Source organism: Spea bombifrons, chromosome 4, assembly GCF_027358695.1.
Source record: "Spea bombifrons isolate aSpeBom1 chromosome 4, aSpeBom1.2.pri, whole genome shotgun sequence".
Classification (NCBI taxonomy): Eukaryota; Metazoa; Chordata; class Amphibia; order Anura; family Pelobatidae; genus Spea; species Spea bombifrons.
This window is the reverse complement of record NC_071090.1, coordinates 46898935-46919995: the sequence shown is the minus strand read 5'-3', so window position 1 is coordinate 46919995 and position 21061 is coordinate 46898935. Positions and strand designations below refer to the sequence as shown.

The 21061-nt window shown below is 35.2% G+C and overlaps 1 protein-coding gene and 1 long non-coding RNA gene across 3 annotated transcripts in view; both read left to right on the top strand.

Annotated features, from left to right (window-relative positions):
- PTPRR (protein tyrosine phosphatase receptor type R) overlaps window positions 1-21061 on the top strand; it is a 63894-nt gene that overhangs the window by 1125 nt on the left and 41708 nt on the right. Inside the window, exon 2 of one of the 2 annotated variants that reach the window (XM_053461997.1) lies at window positions 6504-6799. In XM_053461997.1, coding sequence (XP_053317972.1) covers window positions 6504-6799 — 296 coding nt within the window. Of the gene's footprint in view, window positions 1-6503; window positions 6800-19757; window positions 19776-21061 lie in introns of those variants that run through there. The other variant, XM_053461998.1, reaches the window with a different exon arrangement.
- Window positions 14181-14478, top strand: LOC128490212 (uncharacterized). The gene is made up of 2 exons (XR_008353932.1): window positions 14181-14374; window positions 14448-14478. It is a non-coding gene; the product is annotated as an uncharacterized LOC128490212 (long non-coding RNA).

Here is a 21061-nt window from a genome sequence, read left to right as displayed (position 1 = left end):
CACTGTCACTAAATCTGTGACTGCTGGATAAAGTCTAGTGTTTTTCCCAAGTGTTTGTGTGTGTGTACTGTATATATATATATATATATATATATATATATATATATATATATATATATATATAGCAATTACTTTGTTTTGGTTTTATCTAACAGAAGCAGGCAATGCCTGTAGGAAATAAATATTGATAACGTTGAAAGGATTTGTCTATGGATTTTGTTTCTTATCAGCCTTACAGTATAGAGATAATTGGGAATCATATCAGATATTTGGAAATCTATTACTAATTTGCCAGAATCACAAAAGGTTTTTTTTTTCTTCACCAGGCAGAGTTAATTAATTTTGACGAAAAGTGAGATGAGGCTTCTAAGAGATCTAACAGTAAACTGCCCTGTTGGAAAGACAGCAGACACCTTATTCACTAAATCTCATGGCTAGTGCTGGCATTGATGCCAGAGATGCTTCATTTATGTTAACTTGGGCAAGGTAAAAAAATGGAGCAACACAGCCAATTATTAGGTTTGAACATATGCAAAAAAATGGTATAATAAAAAAATAATCTAAAATATAGATTATATATATATATAAATATAAATATATATATATATATATATATATATATATATATATATATATATATATTAGAATAGTGGTAGAATGGGGGAAGAATGTATAAACCATGTGTGGGATGTTATGCTTGGGGATACTCTGTCCCCAATACCAAATCTCCAGCCCTATCCTAAATGTGAAGTGTTGGGGATGTCCAGTTCCCAAAAGCTGCTCCAGCTTGCACTGAGTTTGCAAATATGTCATGCCATATCTACCAATCCACATGTACATTACACACGTCTTTCACACTGGAATTGAAAAAGCTAAATTAATTTAACAAGTTTGTGTCTAATACTATCAATATAACTATATTACAGAGGCTGGAAAATGGACAGTAAAACAGGGAGCAGCTCATTCCCCAAGTGCAGTAATAAACTTATGGCCTTTAACTGAATATCCATTATTATTTGCAGGAAGCTTTGCTGTCTTATTGCTTTCCATTATTTAATATGCTCCAGACTAGTCCGCATCCTGCTCTTATATACTGACCACATATGGTCAATAAATGAAATAGTTCATCTTCTAATAACTCTTAAATGCTGCATGCCACTACTTGTCCAAGTCATTCTTCTGAAGCATACTTTGCAGAAAACATCTGGATATATCTAAAACATTGTTATTCAGGCTTACATAATCATTGAGCGAATGGTCAGTTGTTTGGTAATACTCTCTGAGATTTATACAGTTTATTCATCATGTAATAATCTGCAGCTCTATGTTTAATAGTGGGATTATCCCAAATCCTCCTTCCTTCTCAGTCTCATTGATATAACAATCCAGTAGGGATTGATACAGATCTAAAGGATTGATGACACAGGAACATCATTTGTACTTTTTATTAATGTTCCAGTTTGATCTAGAATTAGTTTTTGACACACACATTACCTTTTATATACATTATTCAGTAACCTACATAATGCTTAATTAACTTGTGTGGGGAATTACATTGCATACATTAGTATATTTGCCTTGAATATAAACATACAAATATTTTATGAAATAGTACTGAATTTTCTAACAGAACTAACATTTATCAGTGGATTTAAGAATATTACATGCAAAACCAAATGAAATAAAATGATTTGCCCCTTATTTTTTTAATTAACCATACATCATTATCTGTTGTACGTTTAAATTTGAGAATGCTAAAAAATATATATTATTATTGCTGTAACAGTTCCCATTGAGTAGCTTTAATGTTCTTTTCTCAGTTAGGTCTGAGCGCTATATATAGCTAAAGCAATTTTTCACAGGGCCGTGGGATTGTGGGGAATCCTGCAAATTGCCTGAAATGACTCAGAGGTGACTTCATCTTTTCCAAAGAAGATCTAAGAAACCTTAATGAGGTTGTATGTGAATAGTGACCTGTGATGAAAGGATTATTTCCAGCACAGATTCTGTCCCTGCTTAATCAAGGAGCAGAATTTGAAGCTCCTTACATTTATTTGATTGTATTTAATATGAAATAATTACAGTACAATATCATATGGTTAAATATTTGTTTATAGCGGATAGGTTTTTTTTTTTACCATGTTAATGAATCACAATGAAAACAAACCAGTTATCCTGTATGTTTATAGTCTAAATTGTATCTTAAATTGGTTATCTTATAAAAAATATTTTTTCAGCATTTCAGTGAGAAAAAAAGAGTTCCATAAAATGTTCAATAAAATATTTGTTTTATTGTATATAATATAGTATCTAAATGCACAGATAGGATTTCACAGGGTGGTAAGGTTTCCCCTTATCGTACATCTACAGTTACAATTTGTAAATGGGCTAACATAATCTATATTTAATATTAGTAACATCATGTGCCACAAATATGGATTAAGGGTAAGCATGTTTTGTTGTATAGCTATATGGATTCTATGTGTGATTCTTTCTTAGAAGCAACTTGCTAAGTGATTGGCTATGGTTTAATACAGGAGTAGGTAGATCCAGCTTTCTACTGGACATATGACTAATTGATCACTCATTGCTCTCACCAATGACTTGTCCTTGGAGAGAGCACCATATCTCGTTACATAGATCCTTACATTCTCTCCATGATGCAAGAAATCCTTGCTTTCTTTATTCTAAATATATCTTCACATTAAGTATAAGTAAAACATGAGTGACAGGAACATGTGTCAGAACTACTAGGGGATGCTCTTTGGATGACTTGTATAATGTAATCTAATGGCCACATCTATAGACATGCCCTTGCCATAGATGGTAATTACTTCATACTAAACAATATAGAAAAAGGGTATACAAACTTGTTAGAGGACACAGACACAACCTCTTTCCCTCTCTACCTCTCTTCTCCCTATCTTTACTCTCTCCTTCATTGTTTCAAGAAGAGGCTACAGCACTCAAGTTGCATCATCTTTTTGCTATCATTAGCACTGTTAGAGACTGTTGCTGAATGCATAGATGTGATTTGTACAATAAATTGACCTGTTTAAGAAGCCTTAGAAGCTATGGTTTCCACTGATCTTTGGTCACAGAGACATTTAGATATTTAAGCAAACCAAATATCTAACACATGAGTACTCTGAATGATCCATGGCTAGATTCTATACAGGACAGGCACTTGCCTAGAGCACCCATGATTAAGATCATAGCCATGTGACAAAACACAAATCCAATAAGATACAATGTTTGTATATTATGAGAGGATACATCATTACTACAAAGTGGAGATATCTAAATATTTACAATTCAGTTATAATATAATTAAAATGATTAGACCAGCATGGTTATTATTATTATTATTATTATTATTATCCTTTATTTATATAGCGCCAACAGTTTACGCAGCGCTTAATACAATACATAAATTCAAGGGATATGACAAGAATTGACAGACTAAGACAAACCGATACATTTGGTGGAGAGAGCCCTGCTCGCAAGCTTACAATCTAGAGATTATATAAAATATTAAATAGCAAGAGTTCAAGCATTAGTGAACACCATCAGTGGGCATCTACTGTAATACCAAAGGGTTAAGAGCACCATATAATATAATTTCTATGTCATTTATTTTTAATGGCACCAGTCCTTAAAACATACGTCAACTGAAACAGTGTTAAGTTTAAAAAGTGGTCTTAACACTAAAGCAAATTTGTATATAATCCCCAGCATGACATGGGGTTGAGGCTATGAAAATCAGTTTTCTTATGTGTTTATTATATATTATGCGTTTACATAAAACTTGTGGTAGGTAAATGCTATGAACAAGAAGAGGATCGAAATATCTGGACAAAAATAAATAAATATTAAAAAAAAAGAAATATCTGGACATAATGAAAGCACATAACTCATATGGAAATAACAATGATTCTTTATTTAGAAAATAAAGATACACATTAATGTTTATACATTCGTGTATTTAGTAACATGAGCTTAATTTACTGCCTAATAAAAATGAGGGCCAGTCCAGCTATATGCTGGACGGTTGTTGTATTCTCCAAATTGTGAAGCTACTGCGTGCCATATTGATCCGGTTTAGTTATTTTGGGATATCATGTCTGGTCCAGTAAGTGTGTAATTACTGCATTAATATTATATAACCAGCGCAAAATGCATGAACTAAAACTCAGCCTTCAGCAATCAATCAATGGCATTTTGCCACCACAGACAAAATTGAATCAAGTTCTCTACTTTAATCGGTAGAGTAAATCATGTATTTATTCCGCCAAGCATAAGAGAATTTTAAATAATGTATATTTGCTTTGATGAAATCAATAGTCCTTATTTCAGAAGCACGCTGTGAGGCATAGTGAAATGTCAGATGCGATGCAATGGATCAGTTCGCTGTGTTGTAAAAGCCATTTCCAACATTACTTTTTATAGTTGAATCTGCATGGTGCTAATTTAATCCAACAAATGTATCAAACACTGGGATAAACCGTCAAATACGGGATACTAAACTGATAACATGGCATCTGGCATTAACACTGAGGCTCTAATTCACTGTCCGTGCCACTGGCATTATCTTCAACAACACCATCTTTTACAGTGGTCAAGAGCTGTCTGTAGTATGTGGATTGGGGAAAGTTGGATAAAAACCCACTATGGAATAAACATGTCGTAGAACATTTCTAATCATTATGTATGATGCGCTTTAGCTTCATAGCCTGGTATCTAAGCAACTGGGCCTTTTCTGGGCATATTTCTCTCTTATTCAAACTATTTTTATTAAACTGTAATGAGCGCATGTGGAACTAGAATCTGGTATGAAAATGTCATTCTGTTTATTGTATATGACATCTTTGCTACATCAGCATTTTTCTCGGTTATTTTCAGTTTTCTCTTGGCTGTCATGCTGGGTAACTATATACAGTATAAGTTCATCAAGCACATTATCAGACACCTGGTTGCCAATATCTATTGCTGTATGGAATGCCCAAGATTTGTTATTTAAATAAACACTTATGAAAGAAAAGGTAGAACAGGTATTAGCTAACAGTAAAAGTGTTAGTAATATTTTGTATTGTAGATGATTGATCTATGGCTAGATTCTATAGCCATAGATCATCATCACTGGCATTAATAACATGTTCAAGAGGTCCCTAAGAGGACCTTTAACCATACTGCACTGATAACAGTGCATTAAAAAAATACAAAAAATAAACTAAAAAAATGAAAAAAAAAGATAAAAAAAGATAATACTAAAAAAAAGAAAAAACCCTTCCATGCTATTACCCTAACACAACATTTAAAATGTATAACCCTCCTGCCCCGTTCACAACCTCCAAACCCTTTAAGCCATAAGTAGGAAAAATACTACCCTAAATGTAAGGGATGGATATGGCCCTCTAGAAAGAAAAAAAACTAAGGAAGTGGAGTATCTCTGTAATCAGGAGATGCAGCTAAACAATTTTGCCTTGGTTTCTCTGCCTTAACACCTACCCTGTGCAAAGCAATCTAAGCAACAAAGACGTGTTGGTGAAAAAAGCGCAGGAAATAATTTCTGCGGCCATCTTTGACAGTGATTGGTGGCCAAATAGCTGCATGATATGATAGTCTGGGTTGTCTGCTTTACAGAAATATATACTTTTGTGGGTATTTTTGGTTTATTTGTTTAAAATTAGAGTTGTGATTCCATCATACCTAATGTAAAAATTCTACAGCTTTGTAAAGAATATTGAACACCTTCTAGTATGTTCCCTATAAGTTAGAAATTCTACATAAATTATGTATTTCTGAAATCAGGACACCTGAATTGATAAACTTGGAGGAGATTTTCCATCACTTCACCTAATTTTGTGAGGATTCAGAGGGGAAAATAAATAATAAATAATAAATGAATAAATGTTTCTAACTTTAGCTAATTTTTACTAAATTTCTCATCCTAAATTTTCAGCTAATTATCTAACTATGGTATCAAAAGAAAGCCCTCTCTCTGTCCTTGAAAAACAATATATAGTTTCCATGGGTACACTATTCACAGGAAAAGAGAATAACCGCTGAACCGACATACCCCAAAAATGGCAAAATTGCTCCGGGCTTTGAGGTACCAAAAACCCCTGAGACTGAAGGGGTTAAACTAGGGGTGTATTTGCATGCCAACTGTTATACTGTACCATTATAATTAAGGTCAGCAGAAATGTATTCATATGCTTTTATTAATTGCCTAAACATACTAAACACGCATAAACTATTATATATAAAATGCTTTTAGATGGATGTATATGTCATTCATTCAGTAGTCATACTGAAAGTCTTATTTTAAAATACATTTAAAAAAATCTAATATATTATTTGTGAAGGAAGGGTTATCCTTCTCAGACCTGTGATAGAAAAACAGAACTAACCAGAGTGTGCCAGTTGTGAAAGCATTTTCTAAAAGATCTGTTAAACTCATTATTTTAATGAATAACTCCTTGTCTTTTGTAATTTTAAAGAGTGCTTCTCTGGAGACCATGATCATTTCTTGGCATTACATCAGAGGAAGAGTGGGAAGCCCAGGTTTATTTACCGTCATGTTCAAAGTATCGAAAAGAGTTTACACTTGGAAAGACAGAAGATGCCTAGTCAGAATTTTCATTCTTCCACTCATCTGAAAGACAGCAAATATCTACCTACAATGTTGGCCTTCCCACGCTCATCACATGGCCAGGCTCTTAATTTGCTGGCTTCTAATGACCCAGATGTTGAAGTAGAAAATCAACCAGTCCCACAATCATGTGTGATTCTAGTGGTAAGTATACTATTTAGTCAGCTAAATTTTATTTGCTATAAAATATTGTTATTAGATCAGAAATTAATCCACAATAATTCTCTAGTGATAAACCCGAATGTGCTAGACTTTACTGTGGTTTGTTGTTTATCATGATTGTTCTAATTTTGTGGCAGGTGAGCTAGTTTAATTTTTTTGCTGTAAGGGTCAGTATTTGATATGTGATGCTAATGGTATATCAATACATATAATATAACTGTAGGATGTCTGTGAATTGTATCTCATTCCATGTATTTGTATCACATCCATATTTACAAAATAGAGGATTGATTAATACACAACTATTTTCTTATGTTGTGGTGCCTTATGGTATGTGATGCAGAATGACAAAGTGTAAGACTCTGTTCAGGTTATATGGCATGTATCTGTTTGCTTCTAAATCTCTCTTTTATGCATTTGCCTCCAATGTAACTGTTGTAGCACATGAACACAGTCTGTATTCTTCCTTAACCTGATGTTATGCATGGGCCATTGTGGACCAATATACAGTCAACTGGGTTCATTCACATTACTTGTGTGCAGTCAAGTTGGCATGTGTTGGACAAATAATCCAACATGTCTATTTACTACTGCCAACCCAAATAAACACTCAATAACACCACAACCAGTTTGGATTAACAGTTAAGCTATGTCAGGTTCTGTCAGTCAATTTAACAAAGGTTATCACTTATAATATATTTATGTATTTCACTTGTTGGTTACATACAACTTCACTTTAGCAAAGGTATCTCAGAAGGGCAAATATTGCACGGCCAACTGCCTTATTCTCTGCCTTCCTTCTAAAGCTGCCAAAATATTTCACAGTGTCATTCATGCAGACAGTATATCTACTGCAGGAATATAATATGGAATTGTCCTGATGTAAACTGTCATTTACACATATACATTATTAAATAGTTGGTCACATGCCAAGATATCTTTAAATAGGAGGTCCCATGGAAAACAAGTATATATTTCTTGTCAAGCATAAAAAAAAGTGCCGCCTACAGTAGCATGTAGTTAACATTAACAAAAACATAGTTTTACCTCTTTTTTTTATACTGCCATGATATTTTGTGTGACTCTTCCTGCACCACACCGAGCTGCTTCTTTATGGCAATGCTGGTGGAGTCCATTCCTCCATATGATATCATAAGCCAAAGTGACCTGCTAGATCAGCTATTCTATAATTTATCCCAGGCAGCATGATAAGAAGTCAGGTTCTTTATTAGTCTGGGTTAAGATAACAGAGCTAGTATTGTAAAAAAAAAAAAAAAAAAAAAAAATCATCAAAATGAGACAATTAGTTTTTGGTTTTTTTATGGTCTCAATTTTTACTGTGTCCCCCCTTTTCCGCAATGAAATTTCATTTTGTTGCTTTTTTCATATATTTACTGGATATGTACTTTTTTTTTAATATTGATTATCATTTTAGCAAAAAACAATGTCATTGCAAATTACCTTTAGTAAAACACAGTATTCATTTAAAAAATGCATGTTTTTAAAATTCTGGATATATATCATATTTAATATTGAATTATACAAAGATAGCCTCCACTATGTACAAATTAAATTAAAGGCAATTTGTTAACATCCATTTTCTCATAATCCAGTTATGTATTCCGTGCGCTAAGATAAATTGTAAGTGGTCTGGGTAATATATTACTCTGCATCACAAATCATTTTTGTCGTTATCTAGAACAAGTCTAAGACAGAAATGTTTAGGTCAGTGTACCATTTCCTGTGAGCATACGATGAGTGACCATGGTAGTGTAAAGGATACATAGCTGGCAAAGTCAACTTAGTACTTAGATCAGCTTGCCACCATGTAGGAGCATTGTTCCCATACCTGCCAAATCCACCATTAAATACATCAAAAACATATACACATATATTGTAAATCTAAATAACCATTAAAACAATACATGGTCAGATGAGCTCTTTCTGGACGACTAATCCTATGACCTTCATGCTGTTTAATAATGATGAGGGTTATCAGAGGTATATCCTTTACACCAACATGCCTTCACTACACTATTGACCCCTTCTAGAAACTAGAACAACTATATATATATATATATATATATATATATATATATATATATATATATATGCACACAACTATATATATATATATATATATATCTGAGATTATCTGAAAACAATAGCTTTCATTGACAAGGGTGGTCTCAATTATTTAGCCACTTCCCCAGGCGCCAGTGATCCTAAATTTAGTTTTGGATTAAGTTTAGGCATTTATAAAACTTAACGAGGCCTGAAAGATATTGGTCACCTAAATATATATCTAAAGCACAATTATTAAAACAGACTCAGTCTCCTAGAGGGAAATATGTGTTTGTCTTGGCACTCAACGGGTTAAACAATGTTAAGTCACTGAATTGTATAACCCAGATTGTTTCTATCCAAACAAGCTCTAAATCCCAAAAAAGCAGAGCTTAAAATAATTAAGTTTTATTATTTTAGATTTTGGAACAGATGACAGTTAGGGAGTGTGTGCATGGACCAGTTAGACCCAATAGTTGAACTTTAGGAATCAGCGTCACCTGAACTCCCACTCAGAAACCTGAAGGCTACTTGAAAGTGGAATGTGGATCCTGAAGTAGGTACCTTACAAACAAGCCTAAGAAGCATGATTAAAGATAATAAAAAAAAAATAAGAGATTAGTTCATTGAAGGATAGACAACAATAAATTTCACCGATCGAAGGTGCTTCTTACTCATAGATTATTTTGTGATTAGAACAATTAGTTAATACTTACTGATGAGGCCCATAAAGGTATGTGTTTGTTGGAAATTCCCCAAGACTGATATCCAGAGGGAGATGTTTCCTCTTTATTTGCGGAAGTGAGCTAAAACTTGAGATCCAGGGCAGGCTATTTTGACGCTGTCCATTCTCGGACAAGCTAGACTCAATTAGATGTTTTACATTTTTTTAAAATAATTTAAGACTAAACAAAGTATCTAATTCTGGCAGATAGCTGTTTCTTAAGACCTTTCAGAACTAATCTCTTAAAAACATAGTGTGCCATAGCTTTATATTTAGAGATGTGTATGTACTCTTTTAAATACTAGGAATAGAAAAAAATATTTTTGGTTAAACGTATCTGCCAGACTACCTACCACCTGTTCAGCCAATATTGTATATTGTCAATGACTTTTAAACCATACAATGCTGAAACTAACTGTATTTATAATATAGTTTTGCGGGAATACTAAAGCATGTTAAAGAGATTTCCTTCTATCCTGCTAGGTCTTTCAAACCAATATTATATTCTTCATTCAAAGCAAAAAAAAAAGTTCAATCCCTACAGTATAAAAGCAAAATCTCTTCTATTCAACAACGCAAGTAATCCAAATTTTAATTGGTATTGTAAGGGCAACGTATCAGGTCTACGCCAAAGCTGCAAGTCTAGTATTCATTTTGCTAATTCTCTAGAGCAAATGATTTTAAATCACATGTTCAATTATTAATGGCTTGAGGGAATTCACAAAAGTACAGTTTAAAAAAATACTTTTTTTTTTTTTAAAGATAACTGAATATATATCCACAATGAATCTGGGAACAGCATCTAGTTTTACATTTAGATAAAAATTGGAGATAGTTTCTAAGCATGGTAGCAGTGGACTTTACCTTTGACACCTGCTGTTCCTAAGAGTTAATCAAGTTTTTGTGACTTATCCTTAGAGATGTGTTTTATCTAGGCCAAAAAGCAGTAGAGAAAGACACATTAGGAAAGCTACAATAAAAGTCTACGTTTCAATGTATTGAAATAAAAGCAGGAGATAATCACATAGAAAATCAATGTAATAAATCTGCTCGGTATCTATCAGGCTTTTGCCTATGGTGTGTTCATTCTGTGATTCTCAGCATTTAGCTGGGTATTTAATTATAAAAAGGATTAAATAACATAATTCAATCAAATAGATATCAAGCAATTAGCGTATAAGCATTAATTAGCTTTGTCAGATTGAAAGTTTTTGCATTATGTCCATGAGAACTTTGGTTTAGTTAAAATGCAATTTCTGCCAAAGACACTTGAGATTTCTTGTGATGTAGCTGTTCTGCCATCTGTAACTGATGTTATGTTAACACAGACCTCTTCTTAATTACATGAAACAACATAATGCTGTATTTTTAGGGCAGTTGATGCATTGTGATTTAAGCAATACCTTGTCCTGATGCTAGGCTAGAAAATGGAAGGTAATCTGTAGTTGTCAAATATTGGTTAAGATGTATTGAGCGCTCACCAACTTATCCTTTTTTCTCTACCTCACCTCAAACACATCTAATCCTAAGGGCTCTCTCCATGTTTTTCCTGATGCATCATTATCAAATAACAGCATAGGCATGGCTGTGAAACTTATAAATTGTACCAAAGAGGAACAGCATTCTGTCATATGCTTTTTGTGGGCAGAAGGTGCGCCAGGAGCACAAATTCATCTTTGCATGTGTGCTCAGTTGAATAGGTTGCAGGAAAGCTTAATGTGAGTGTTGGATCTGCCTATGCCCTGATTCATGACAGCCTTACGTTCAGTAAAATGTGTGCCAGGTGGTTGCCTAAGCAGCTGACAGAAGAGCATAAGTGCAAGCGCTTAGACGTTTGTTCCCAACACATGGCCCATTATCGTGAAAAAGGTGATGATTTTCTTCAGAAGAAAGTCATTGGTGATGAAACGTGGGTTCACCATTAGGAACCCGAAAGCAAGCAGCAGAGTATGGAGTGGAAGCATCCGTCATGATGATGATGCATAGGCGTCGCTACAGGGGGGCAATTGCCCCCTACATTATTCCTTGCCTGCCTTTTGTCCCCTCCCACTGAATTTGGAAACCCCCTCCAGCTGCAGGACCAAATGGCACAGTTCCATCTAAACATATGGGCACACTGGGCAGTTGCCCAAGGGCCCTGATATTCTGGGGGCGGCGTATTGAATCACATTGATGCCATCAAAATGATTCACCACAAAGCCCCTAAAACAGTAGCGTTTCTATAGGGGAGGGGCGAGCGGAGAGGCCCCCTCCCCTGGGTTGGTCTTCAGGGCTGCGCCGAGGCAGCTACAATCTCCCTCCCACCGCCCCAACAATTAGGAGTACGAGGTCTGTCACTTCAGACCTCAGCTTCCGTTCTCTCTAATCAATACGCCCCAGCAATTGATGCCGAGCACCAGGATATGATGTCGTAGCCGGCACATAATTATTAGGGAGCACTATGGGCAGGTGTGTGTAAGAGCAGTGTAGGTATTTGTGTGTTTGAAAGCTGGTGTGTGTATGTGTATATGTGTGTGTAAAGGCAGGGGTGTGTAAGGGCAGTGCAAGTGTATACATGTGTGTGTATGGACAGGCTTGTGTAAGGACAGTGAATGTGTATATGTGTGTGTATGGGCAGGTGCTTGTAAGGGCAGTGTATGTGTGTATATGCGTGTTTATGGGCAGGTATTTGTAAAGGCAGCATGTAATGACAGCGTAGGTGTATATGTGCTTATGGGTAGGTGTGTGTAAAGGTAGTGTAAGGGCAGTGTGTGTTTATGGGCAGGTATTTGTAAAGGCACCATGTAAGGGCAGTGTATGTGTATATGTGTGTTTATGGGCAGGTGTGTATAAGGGCGGTGACAATAAAATAACCTCTGTAACAAAATAGCTGAGGCACAATATTCCATGCTTGCCTCGGGACAACCTGTTGCTACGTCTCTGCACTCTGAACTGTAAACTATTAAGAAAAGCTTTTGAGGGTTTTTCTCTTAGGTCTAAAGCAATACCTGAGCAAGAGAGGAAAACTTTTGAAAGCTTGTGTTTAAGGATTATGTTAATCCAATAGAAACCAAAAACATTTTTTGCTGATGGCATTAAAAAGTTGGTACGAAGTTGAGAAAATTGCATCACAAAGGAAGGTGACTATGTAGAAAAGTGATGTCATTTGTTTTTTTTTACGTCATATGTTTTGAAATAAATAGAGTTAAAAAAGTGTGGAAGCTTTTTGAACGCCCCTCATAGAATCCCAACAAATTCTGATCAAAACTAGGCCATGACATCATGATTACATTGTCAAGGTCACGATCCATGTGAACAATTTCGTTCACAAAAAGTGTCTCCTACCAGTATTTCATGAAGAATTCCAAAAACAGAGGTACCCATAACAGTTCCAGTATGTTGAATATAAGATTTATTTTCAAAACCCAATAAATTTTCACAACAAAAAATTATCACCACCAAGAAAAGGTTTGAGTAATTCAAACAATAAATTCATGCATATGATTAAAAACAGAATATAAATGACCTCATGTCTGCTAAGGTGAGGGGCGTGGCTAAACCTTGACATTAGTAAATGAGACAGAGAGTGATCATAATCACATATAGAGTGAGTGAATATGATAGGTGGAGGCTGGGATACATTGATAGCATCTGGGGGTATGTTCAGATTGATCATAGGGCCATGGAAGTAAAGTGTTACTCATAAATGAGAGACTAAGAGAGGTATGTTACTGGTGGGGAGGCAAAATTAAGCAACATTGGTAGTATGGAAGGTATGGAAAGTATGTAAATAGATGAGAGAAAGAGAGGCGAGAAGAATGGATGATGCAGATAGGAGTACAGGAGCCGAAGAAGAATACAGGAGGAGGAGAGGAGTAGAAGAGGGGGGGAGAAAAAAAAAGAGATCGGGAGAAAGAATTGCAAACAATGCTGGGGAAAAAGAAAAGAAATGATATAATATTTTAAAGCAATACAATCTGCCAGTTGCTCTAAACTACATAATTTGCCAAAAGAATGTATAAGTTGAAAAGAGGGCATGTTAAACTCATTAATGTAGATAGGTATAAACTAAATCAACACACTGTAAAAAGTTAAAACAAATGCTTAGCACATGCACAGTTGAATCTAAATACACATTAATACAGACAAATTAACTATTTGATTCACATTACTATATGCCAGCATTACAATAGAAAACAGAAAATGGTAGTTGATGTGGTGCATTTGAATAATAATAATAATGTTATTATTAACATTATTATTAGATTTATATCTGCAACAAAGAAGTGCTAAGTAACAAAAATTAATAAACTTACAAAGGAGGGCAGTTAAATAATAATAATAAAAAAACAAAGTCTAACAGTAAAATGATTTTAAAAATAACCTTTGCAATCTTAGCGCTTTTAAAATTGTGCATTATTTTATTTAAGTTTTTTTTTGCTTTAATGCCACCCTTTTTTGTTTAAGGTCATTCTTGCAGCTATCCGGGTATACATAATTTCTGATTGCTATTATTTTTGTTATTATGACTAATGAGAAAATATATACATATATGTATTTTGAGCATATTTAATTGCTGTCACATTTGTATGCAAAACAGCATGATGCTAATGTGTAAATGTTCTCTTTGTCTTGTATGAGTTTCAATTTGTATCAAGGGGATCTAGACACATTTTATGGCTAGTTTAACTTAATCAAAACTAACTGTTCAATTGCTTGGATCTTAATTGGCTGCCTGGAGGACTGCTTTTGATTTTATAAGCTTTTTTAGATCTTTAAAATAAAGTAGGGTGCTTTGTGAGCAAAGTTACATTTGTGACTACTTTGTAACAATTAAGCCTTAGTTTTTTTTTACTCCAATAGTTTGGAGTGTTATTGAATCAGGCACAATAAAGTATCAAATAGAGACAACTGAAAATATTTTTTTGGCCACAAGAGGCCACTATAGTCTGGCACTGCTAAACAACCTACAAATAACATTCAAAAATGCTGTATTCACAGTCATTTATTTTGTTATGTGAAATTAGTTTAATTTTTCAATGTTATTGTTCTATTGTTGAAAACATTCTTACAACAGTTTTAGGTTTATGTCTCAGTTTTATGCCGCAAGTACCTTTCTGAATCAAACCACTCTGTGTGAGCACGGACCGAAAAAGGTTTAATCTGGACAGAGTGAATAATAAATGTGTAAAAGAGAATAAAAACAAGCTTATTCGTCAAAAATAATAATGCAGTTATAAAAACATTTTGTTTGTTTAGGTAGATAAGACAAACATATTCATTTGCACAAATTGCTGCATTAACCCTTTTATTATAGGCGTCATATATTTTTAAATGAGATCCGTTTTGTGAACCATTTATTAACTATTTATTAAGATAGTGAGAGAGGGGGGAACACAGATACAACTTTTTAAAGTATCAGACTTTTTTGAATCAAAGCATTTTTAATATTTCCTAGTTATTAAAAATATACACCAGCCATGGGTTAGATTTATTTTAGCTATGGCCACACAATTTACAAACCCGATATTATTTTCCATTGGGAAAACAACATTCTCTGGAAAACATCTCACTTGCTTTTTTATTTATTTGGTTACGTGTGTTTTCCATAAAATGTAATTGCACATTAAGGTACTAGAAAACAATTACAACTTTCTTGCCATTTTGCAGTTAAACAAGAAAGTGATCTAAACTTAAACTCCAAAAATAGCAGTGCAGTACAATTATGTGCACATATTTACAAATAGAGAAAGAAGGTTTGGAGCTTCTTGCTTCCTGAAGTTAATCTAATGGAACAACTTGAAAACTTGGTAATTAGAAACCTGCATTTTAAATACATGTAAGTATTTCTATGTAATGTAATGTAACATGTAATGTTTCTATTTCTCTATAGTTGCTTAACTACTAAGTGCTATAAAGCTATAAGCTATAAACGACTTTTTCAGTTCAGCAACAGCAAATATAATTTGTGACATGCCATATTACTGTTTCTGCTAATGTCCGAATATCAATTGACTAGCTATGTAATTATTTTCTATAAATGTTTGTATAGGGCAGACTGGCTGTTAATGTAATAAAAAATTGGGTTAATTTGTGTGATTTTAAGAACAGGATTGGTTTAGTAGATGTTAAACACTTGTAGGCAGAGGTAAAAAGTGGGTTCTTTATTTTTAAAGGAGCTGGACAAGATATCAGCAGGAACAGAGCTCATGGAACAGAACTGGATTTGACCCTGGAGTACAGCCTCATCCTGTTAGTATAGTCAGTGCTGAACCCATGGCTTAGAACAGTCCTGACAACCATGCCTATAGTCATGGTGTCAGAAGTCCCAGGTTGATGACCCATTTATTGCAGGATTAATCCATATTGGGCATTGTTCGCATGGAGAAGGGGAGAGGGTATCTTCTGTAGGTGTAGTGTGATATCACTATGCAATCCATGTGTTGTTCATGGATATGTGTGTCACATCTTACATTCTCCATTGTGCTGGCATGGGATCCTAGAGAGTTGGCAAATATGTGAATCTGATACCGCATGTTATCTTTAAACTTTAGCTTGACACAGCCAGTGGCTCTCTGGTACTAGCTCTGAAGATGTATCAGTAACCCACTACCATCTTAGCACCCAGTTTTATACCATTGGTAAACATGGTTATCTGCTGCTCTTTAAAGTGATAGGTATTGCTAAGAATATTAGGCAGCTGTGATGGCCCAAGTTGATCTGATTAAGGATATATAAATTGAACAGGTTTTACTAATGGATTACAGTCATGTTAAAGAACTGAGTTTTTACTGTGATTGATTACAAACCAGCAGATGGAAGTGCCATTTTCAAATAGAATATTGGAAAATCTGAAGCAGGCCATGATGTCAAATCAATACTACAAATAGTCAAATGGAACAGCAATGTTTGATGCCTGGTATTTCATGATTGATGAGGGGATAATTATCTTCTGTAGAGTGGAAATGTTATTTTCTATTTATAATTTATATCTCATGTATACTCTGTCATCAGTCTACCCACATTGATACTAGATGGTAGTTATATAGATACATAAATATATCTGATCACATTTGCGCTACTTACAAATATAAAATGCACTCTTGAAACAGGTAGGCCCTCTCTTTTTTCAAATGAAAAGAAGTAAGACTTTTAGCATGGTTCGTTCCATACGTTTAACATCCTCCTCATCTGTTGCAGAATCTGAACTCTGGATCCCCCTCCCTATTTGCCTGTTGGTTGAACTGTTTGTTAACTAAATTCCCATTCAGACCCTGTCCGGATGGGTGTGTTTGGTGTGTTAGAGCCTGTCCTGATGGGTGTGTGCGTTTGGGTGTTGGTGGGGCAGAGCCTGTCCTGGTGTGTGTGTGTTTGGGTTTTGGTGTGGGAGAGCCTATCCTGGTGTGTGTGTGTGTTTGGGTGTCGGTGTGACAGAGCCTGTTCTGGTTTGTGTGTTTGGGCTTCTGTGTGGCAGAGCCTGTCCTGGTGTGTGTGTGTGTTTGGGTGTCGGTGTTGCAGAGCCTGTCCTGGTGTATGTGTGTTTGGGTGTCGGTGTGGCAGAGCCTGTCCTGGTGTGTGTGTTTGGGTGTTGGTGTGGCAGAGCCTGTCCTGGTGTGTGTGTGTTTGGGGGTCGGTGTGGCAGAGCCTGTCCTGGTGTGTGTGTTTGGGTGTCGGTGTTGCAGAGCCTGTCCTGGTGTATGTGTTTGGTGTGTCGGTGTGACAGAGCTTGTCCTGGTGTATCTGTGTTTGGGTGTCGGTGTGGCAGAGCCTGTCTTGGTGTGTGTGCTTGGGTGGCAGAGCCTGTCTTGGTATGTGTGTGTTTAGGTGTCAGTGTGGCAGAGCCTGTCCTGGTGTGTGTGTTTGGGGGTCGGTATGGCAGTGCCTGTCCTTGTGTGTGTGTTTAGGGGTTGGTGTGGCAGAGCCTGTCCTGGTGTGTATTTGGTTGTCTGTTTCCTGGCACTTTACTGCAGGAATAAATAGAACTATTTAATTTTTACTCATCCAGAGATAAAACGCCCTCCTAAATTTGTAGTCACTTCAGAGGGGAAAACTTTCTTGGCCCAGAAATCGGTGAGAGGAAAAGTAAAGGTTTTGTGTTATTTACTCTGTTTCAATCTGCATATTTTATTAAAAAAAGCATTAGTGGCAGTAAATTGTGACTTCAGGCGTCCCGCGTATAATGACTTTTTTGTGTACTGAATACTCCCAGTCCCATCACATAAAATTATATCTTGTATAGAATGACATATAAAAGTTGATCAATAAAACTTTTCCAATGCTTTTTTCATTATTGCCAAATTATCCCTGTATTAATATGCATTATAAAGCTAAAAGGCCATATTTTCTCTCAGTGAAAAATGAGTGCAGCCCACGCATACGTACATTTCTGATGAAGTAGCCCACTGCAGAAAAAACTTGGACACCCCTGTCCTAGTACATACTTTTCCATTTTCTTCAAATAAAGACAAGTCTAAAACATCTAAAGAGGTGTTACTGATCTTAGAAGTAAAAAGTTGGTCATAATCATTAAATTCACTGTGGCCAACAATCCATTCCAAAGGTTTTTTTTCCCCCTGGTATATATTCATTATGTCACCTAACAACGCATGCCCAGCCCGCCATCTCTCCAAATAATGTTCACGTAGCAGGGAGCAAACCTGGTCCCCGTTGCTGTGCCACAGCTCTGCAAAAAGGATTCCTGCTCAAAAACAAAATAATTATGGGTTAACATAAAACGGGTACAATCCAATATAAAAACCTTTTGTTTTTCGGGAATGTCTGCATCTCCTTCTTATACTTAACTGGCTGCCTCTATATAGCAATTACCAGAAGGATAACTTGCTTAGTCTGGTTGTACAGTGATATTTCCTTCCTTCCTTTTTCTTGAGAATGTTTCTTCCACTGGCTCCTCCCATATACTGTATGTATATATATATATATATATATATATATATATACAGCCAAGTCATTGTATAATGTCTGAAAAGAAGTGTACAGGCCCTAACTGTGAAGGTTCAGTAAATGCTTTCAAAAGATCTATCAATGTTTTTCTGTCAGGAAAATCAGATACAACAATACAGCAGCTCGTCCATGTTAAAGTTAAAAAAACAAAAACAAAACAGGACAAAAAAAAGGACAAAGAAACATTCCTGATTCCCACGGTTAAAGTACGTAGACATGTATTACCGTAGTTTTTTTTAATTTTTTCATTATTTTGTATATTGCCCAGATAAATAATAAAATGTAATATTGCAGTTGCAATATTGCAACATTTTCTCTTTGCAGCATCACACGATGCTTAGAATATAATATTTTGGAGATAAAGACATTTTTTTATTTATTTTCCACTTAAAGTATTTGTCATCACGGTAATGTTGGGGGCGTGCTGCATTAACCTCATATTGTAGTCTTTCACTATGCAGGATGAGTCTTATTTAGGGTGTTCCTTCACAGGTATATTGTCACCAAATGGCCCTGATTTTGAGGATCCTCCCCATATAATACAGTGTCATGCTCATGTCAGAAAACCAAAATCATAAACAGATATTTACTACGCACAGCAAAACACCGTGGTCAATAGGAATAAGAGTTATAGGAAGCTACAGTAACATTAACTGATTGCAGTAATACCCAAGGGAGCACACTTCTGCACTTACGGGACTTGCCATCACTCTGGAAACCATACAATGCACCATCTTCATTTTCAACATGAGTCTTAATTCAGTATCCCCGAAATTATCATTACATTAAATAGGTATGCTAATTTTGTGGCCAATCTTCAACTAGACTCATAGAATAAATAGATAATTATTTATTGTGTTTAACATTAACCTTTTATGAACGTTAAAAATTATATCATTTTACCATTATTATCATTATTATTTATATTAAACACATGTAACATGTACATGTAAAGGCGACTCAGAAAAGGCTTAAATTACTCTATAAAACCCTTGTGTTATTTGGTTCCTTTGTTTTCCCTTTGAATATTATATGCTGGGAGCTGGTTAGAAATTGTACTAATTAGTGAGACAATTTATAGAAAGTGTCATCATCTTTCCAAAGCCAGGTGCTCAAGGCACTGGGCTGAACACTCAGACGCACACACTGCAAAGAGATATGATTGTCATGGCTCTGATTTGTAAAGGCTTCCTGCTTTATATTGGTTAAAGATTTATCAGAAATCTAAAGGTAAGCCGGTTTTCTTAGATCGCATAGGTAATAGAACAATGTAACTGCTTCCCTTTCTTAAAGATTTTAGAGAGATTTTGGGTACATTTGTCAAAATTGTATTATTCTTAGAAGAAAAAAAATCAGGATGCTGTATTATTTACATAATAGCTAACATGCCGTTAAATTCTAACTACAAATATTGATCATATTACTGAATGAGATTCTGGATGTCATTTACTTGAATTATTTATATGGCTTTTGCTTGCTACACAAAATCTAGGTAGGAGCTTTTTGTGTTACTGATATCATATCTTTATTTATCGTTCTTTGTTTGTGAGTACAGCACTCATTTCGGATGTATGTAATGATTCGGTGTGTAAGAGTAAAACATTTGAATGTTTTTTTTTTAATTCATATTTTATTTGTCTTAAATATATTCCTATTCACCACTATGTTTTTGCTTGCAAATCTCATCTACTGAGAAATAGTTGTGTCACCTCATGTATCTACAAGCTATATATATGCACATGCAAGGGGTCTGCTAACATATCATAGTGACGTGATCACTTTTATGAATGATAAAGAAATATTTTTGTGGCCTCTCCTTGTTTTTATTATTTTAACTCTCATTTAGACATGTTTGATGTCATGTACCTCTGATTTATTTCCCCTTGTCGTCTTGCTCTCACCTCTCTCTTCATAAAGATGTCTTATGCTGTGGCAGTTTGCATGGAGTCCATAACGATGGACACACTCGATAAGACTGGCCAGCTATTGGTATCAGCCACACAACTTTCGTGGTTGCATTGAGAGCAGCTGTCCTATAGAACATCTGCGCCATTGGGAGGTCTAATAGGAAGGAGCAGAAATATACATGCCTCGAGCAAATCTCTATCTATGCTTCCTTGCTAGCAATGATTGGCAATAACTGAAAGTAACTGGAAGCAGAGTATAACACGAGCCGTTTTTATTTGCTCAAACTGATGTTCTTAGACTCCCCACAAAGATTTACTTTCCACTAGGTATAGTATATGGAGTGTAATGAAATGATATGCCCTTTTTATTATTTGTGAAGCTACTGAATCGGCCATATAATGGGGGTCTAAAATAAACTCTTTAGAATTTAAGGAAATCTTATTTGCTTTGTGAGAACAATAAAACATTATTCAGATTTTTGCGTTTTAAGTTCATGTCTGTGTCCCTGCTCAGTGTCAATGAAAGCAAAATAAAACAGCAAAGGCTAAAAGTGGTTAATGATTGATCTGATTAGTTCATTTGAATAGGAATCTTGCATTTTGTGAGCT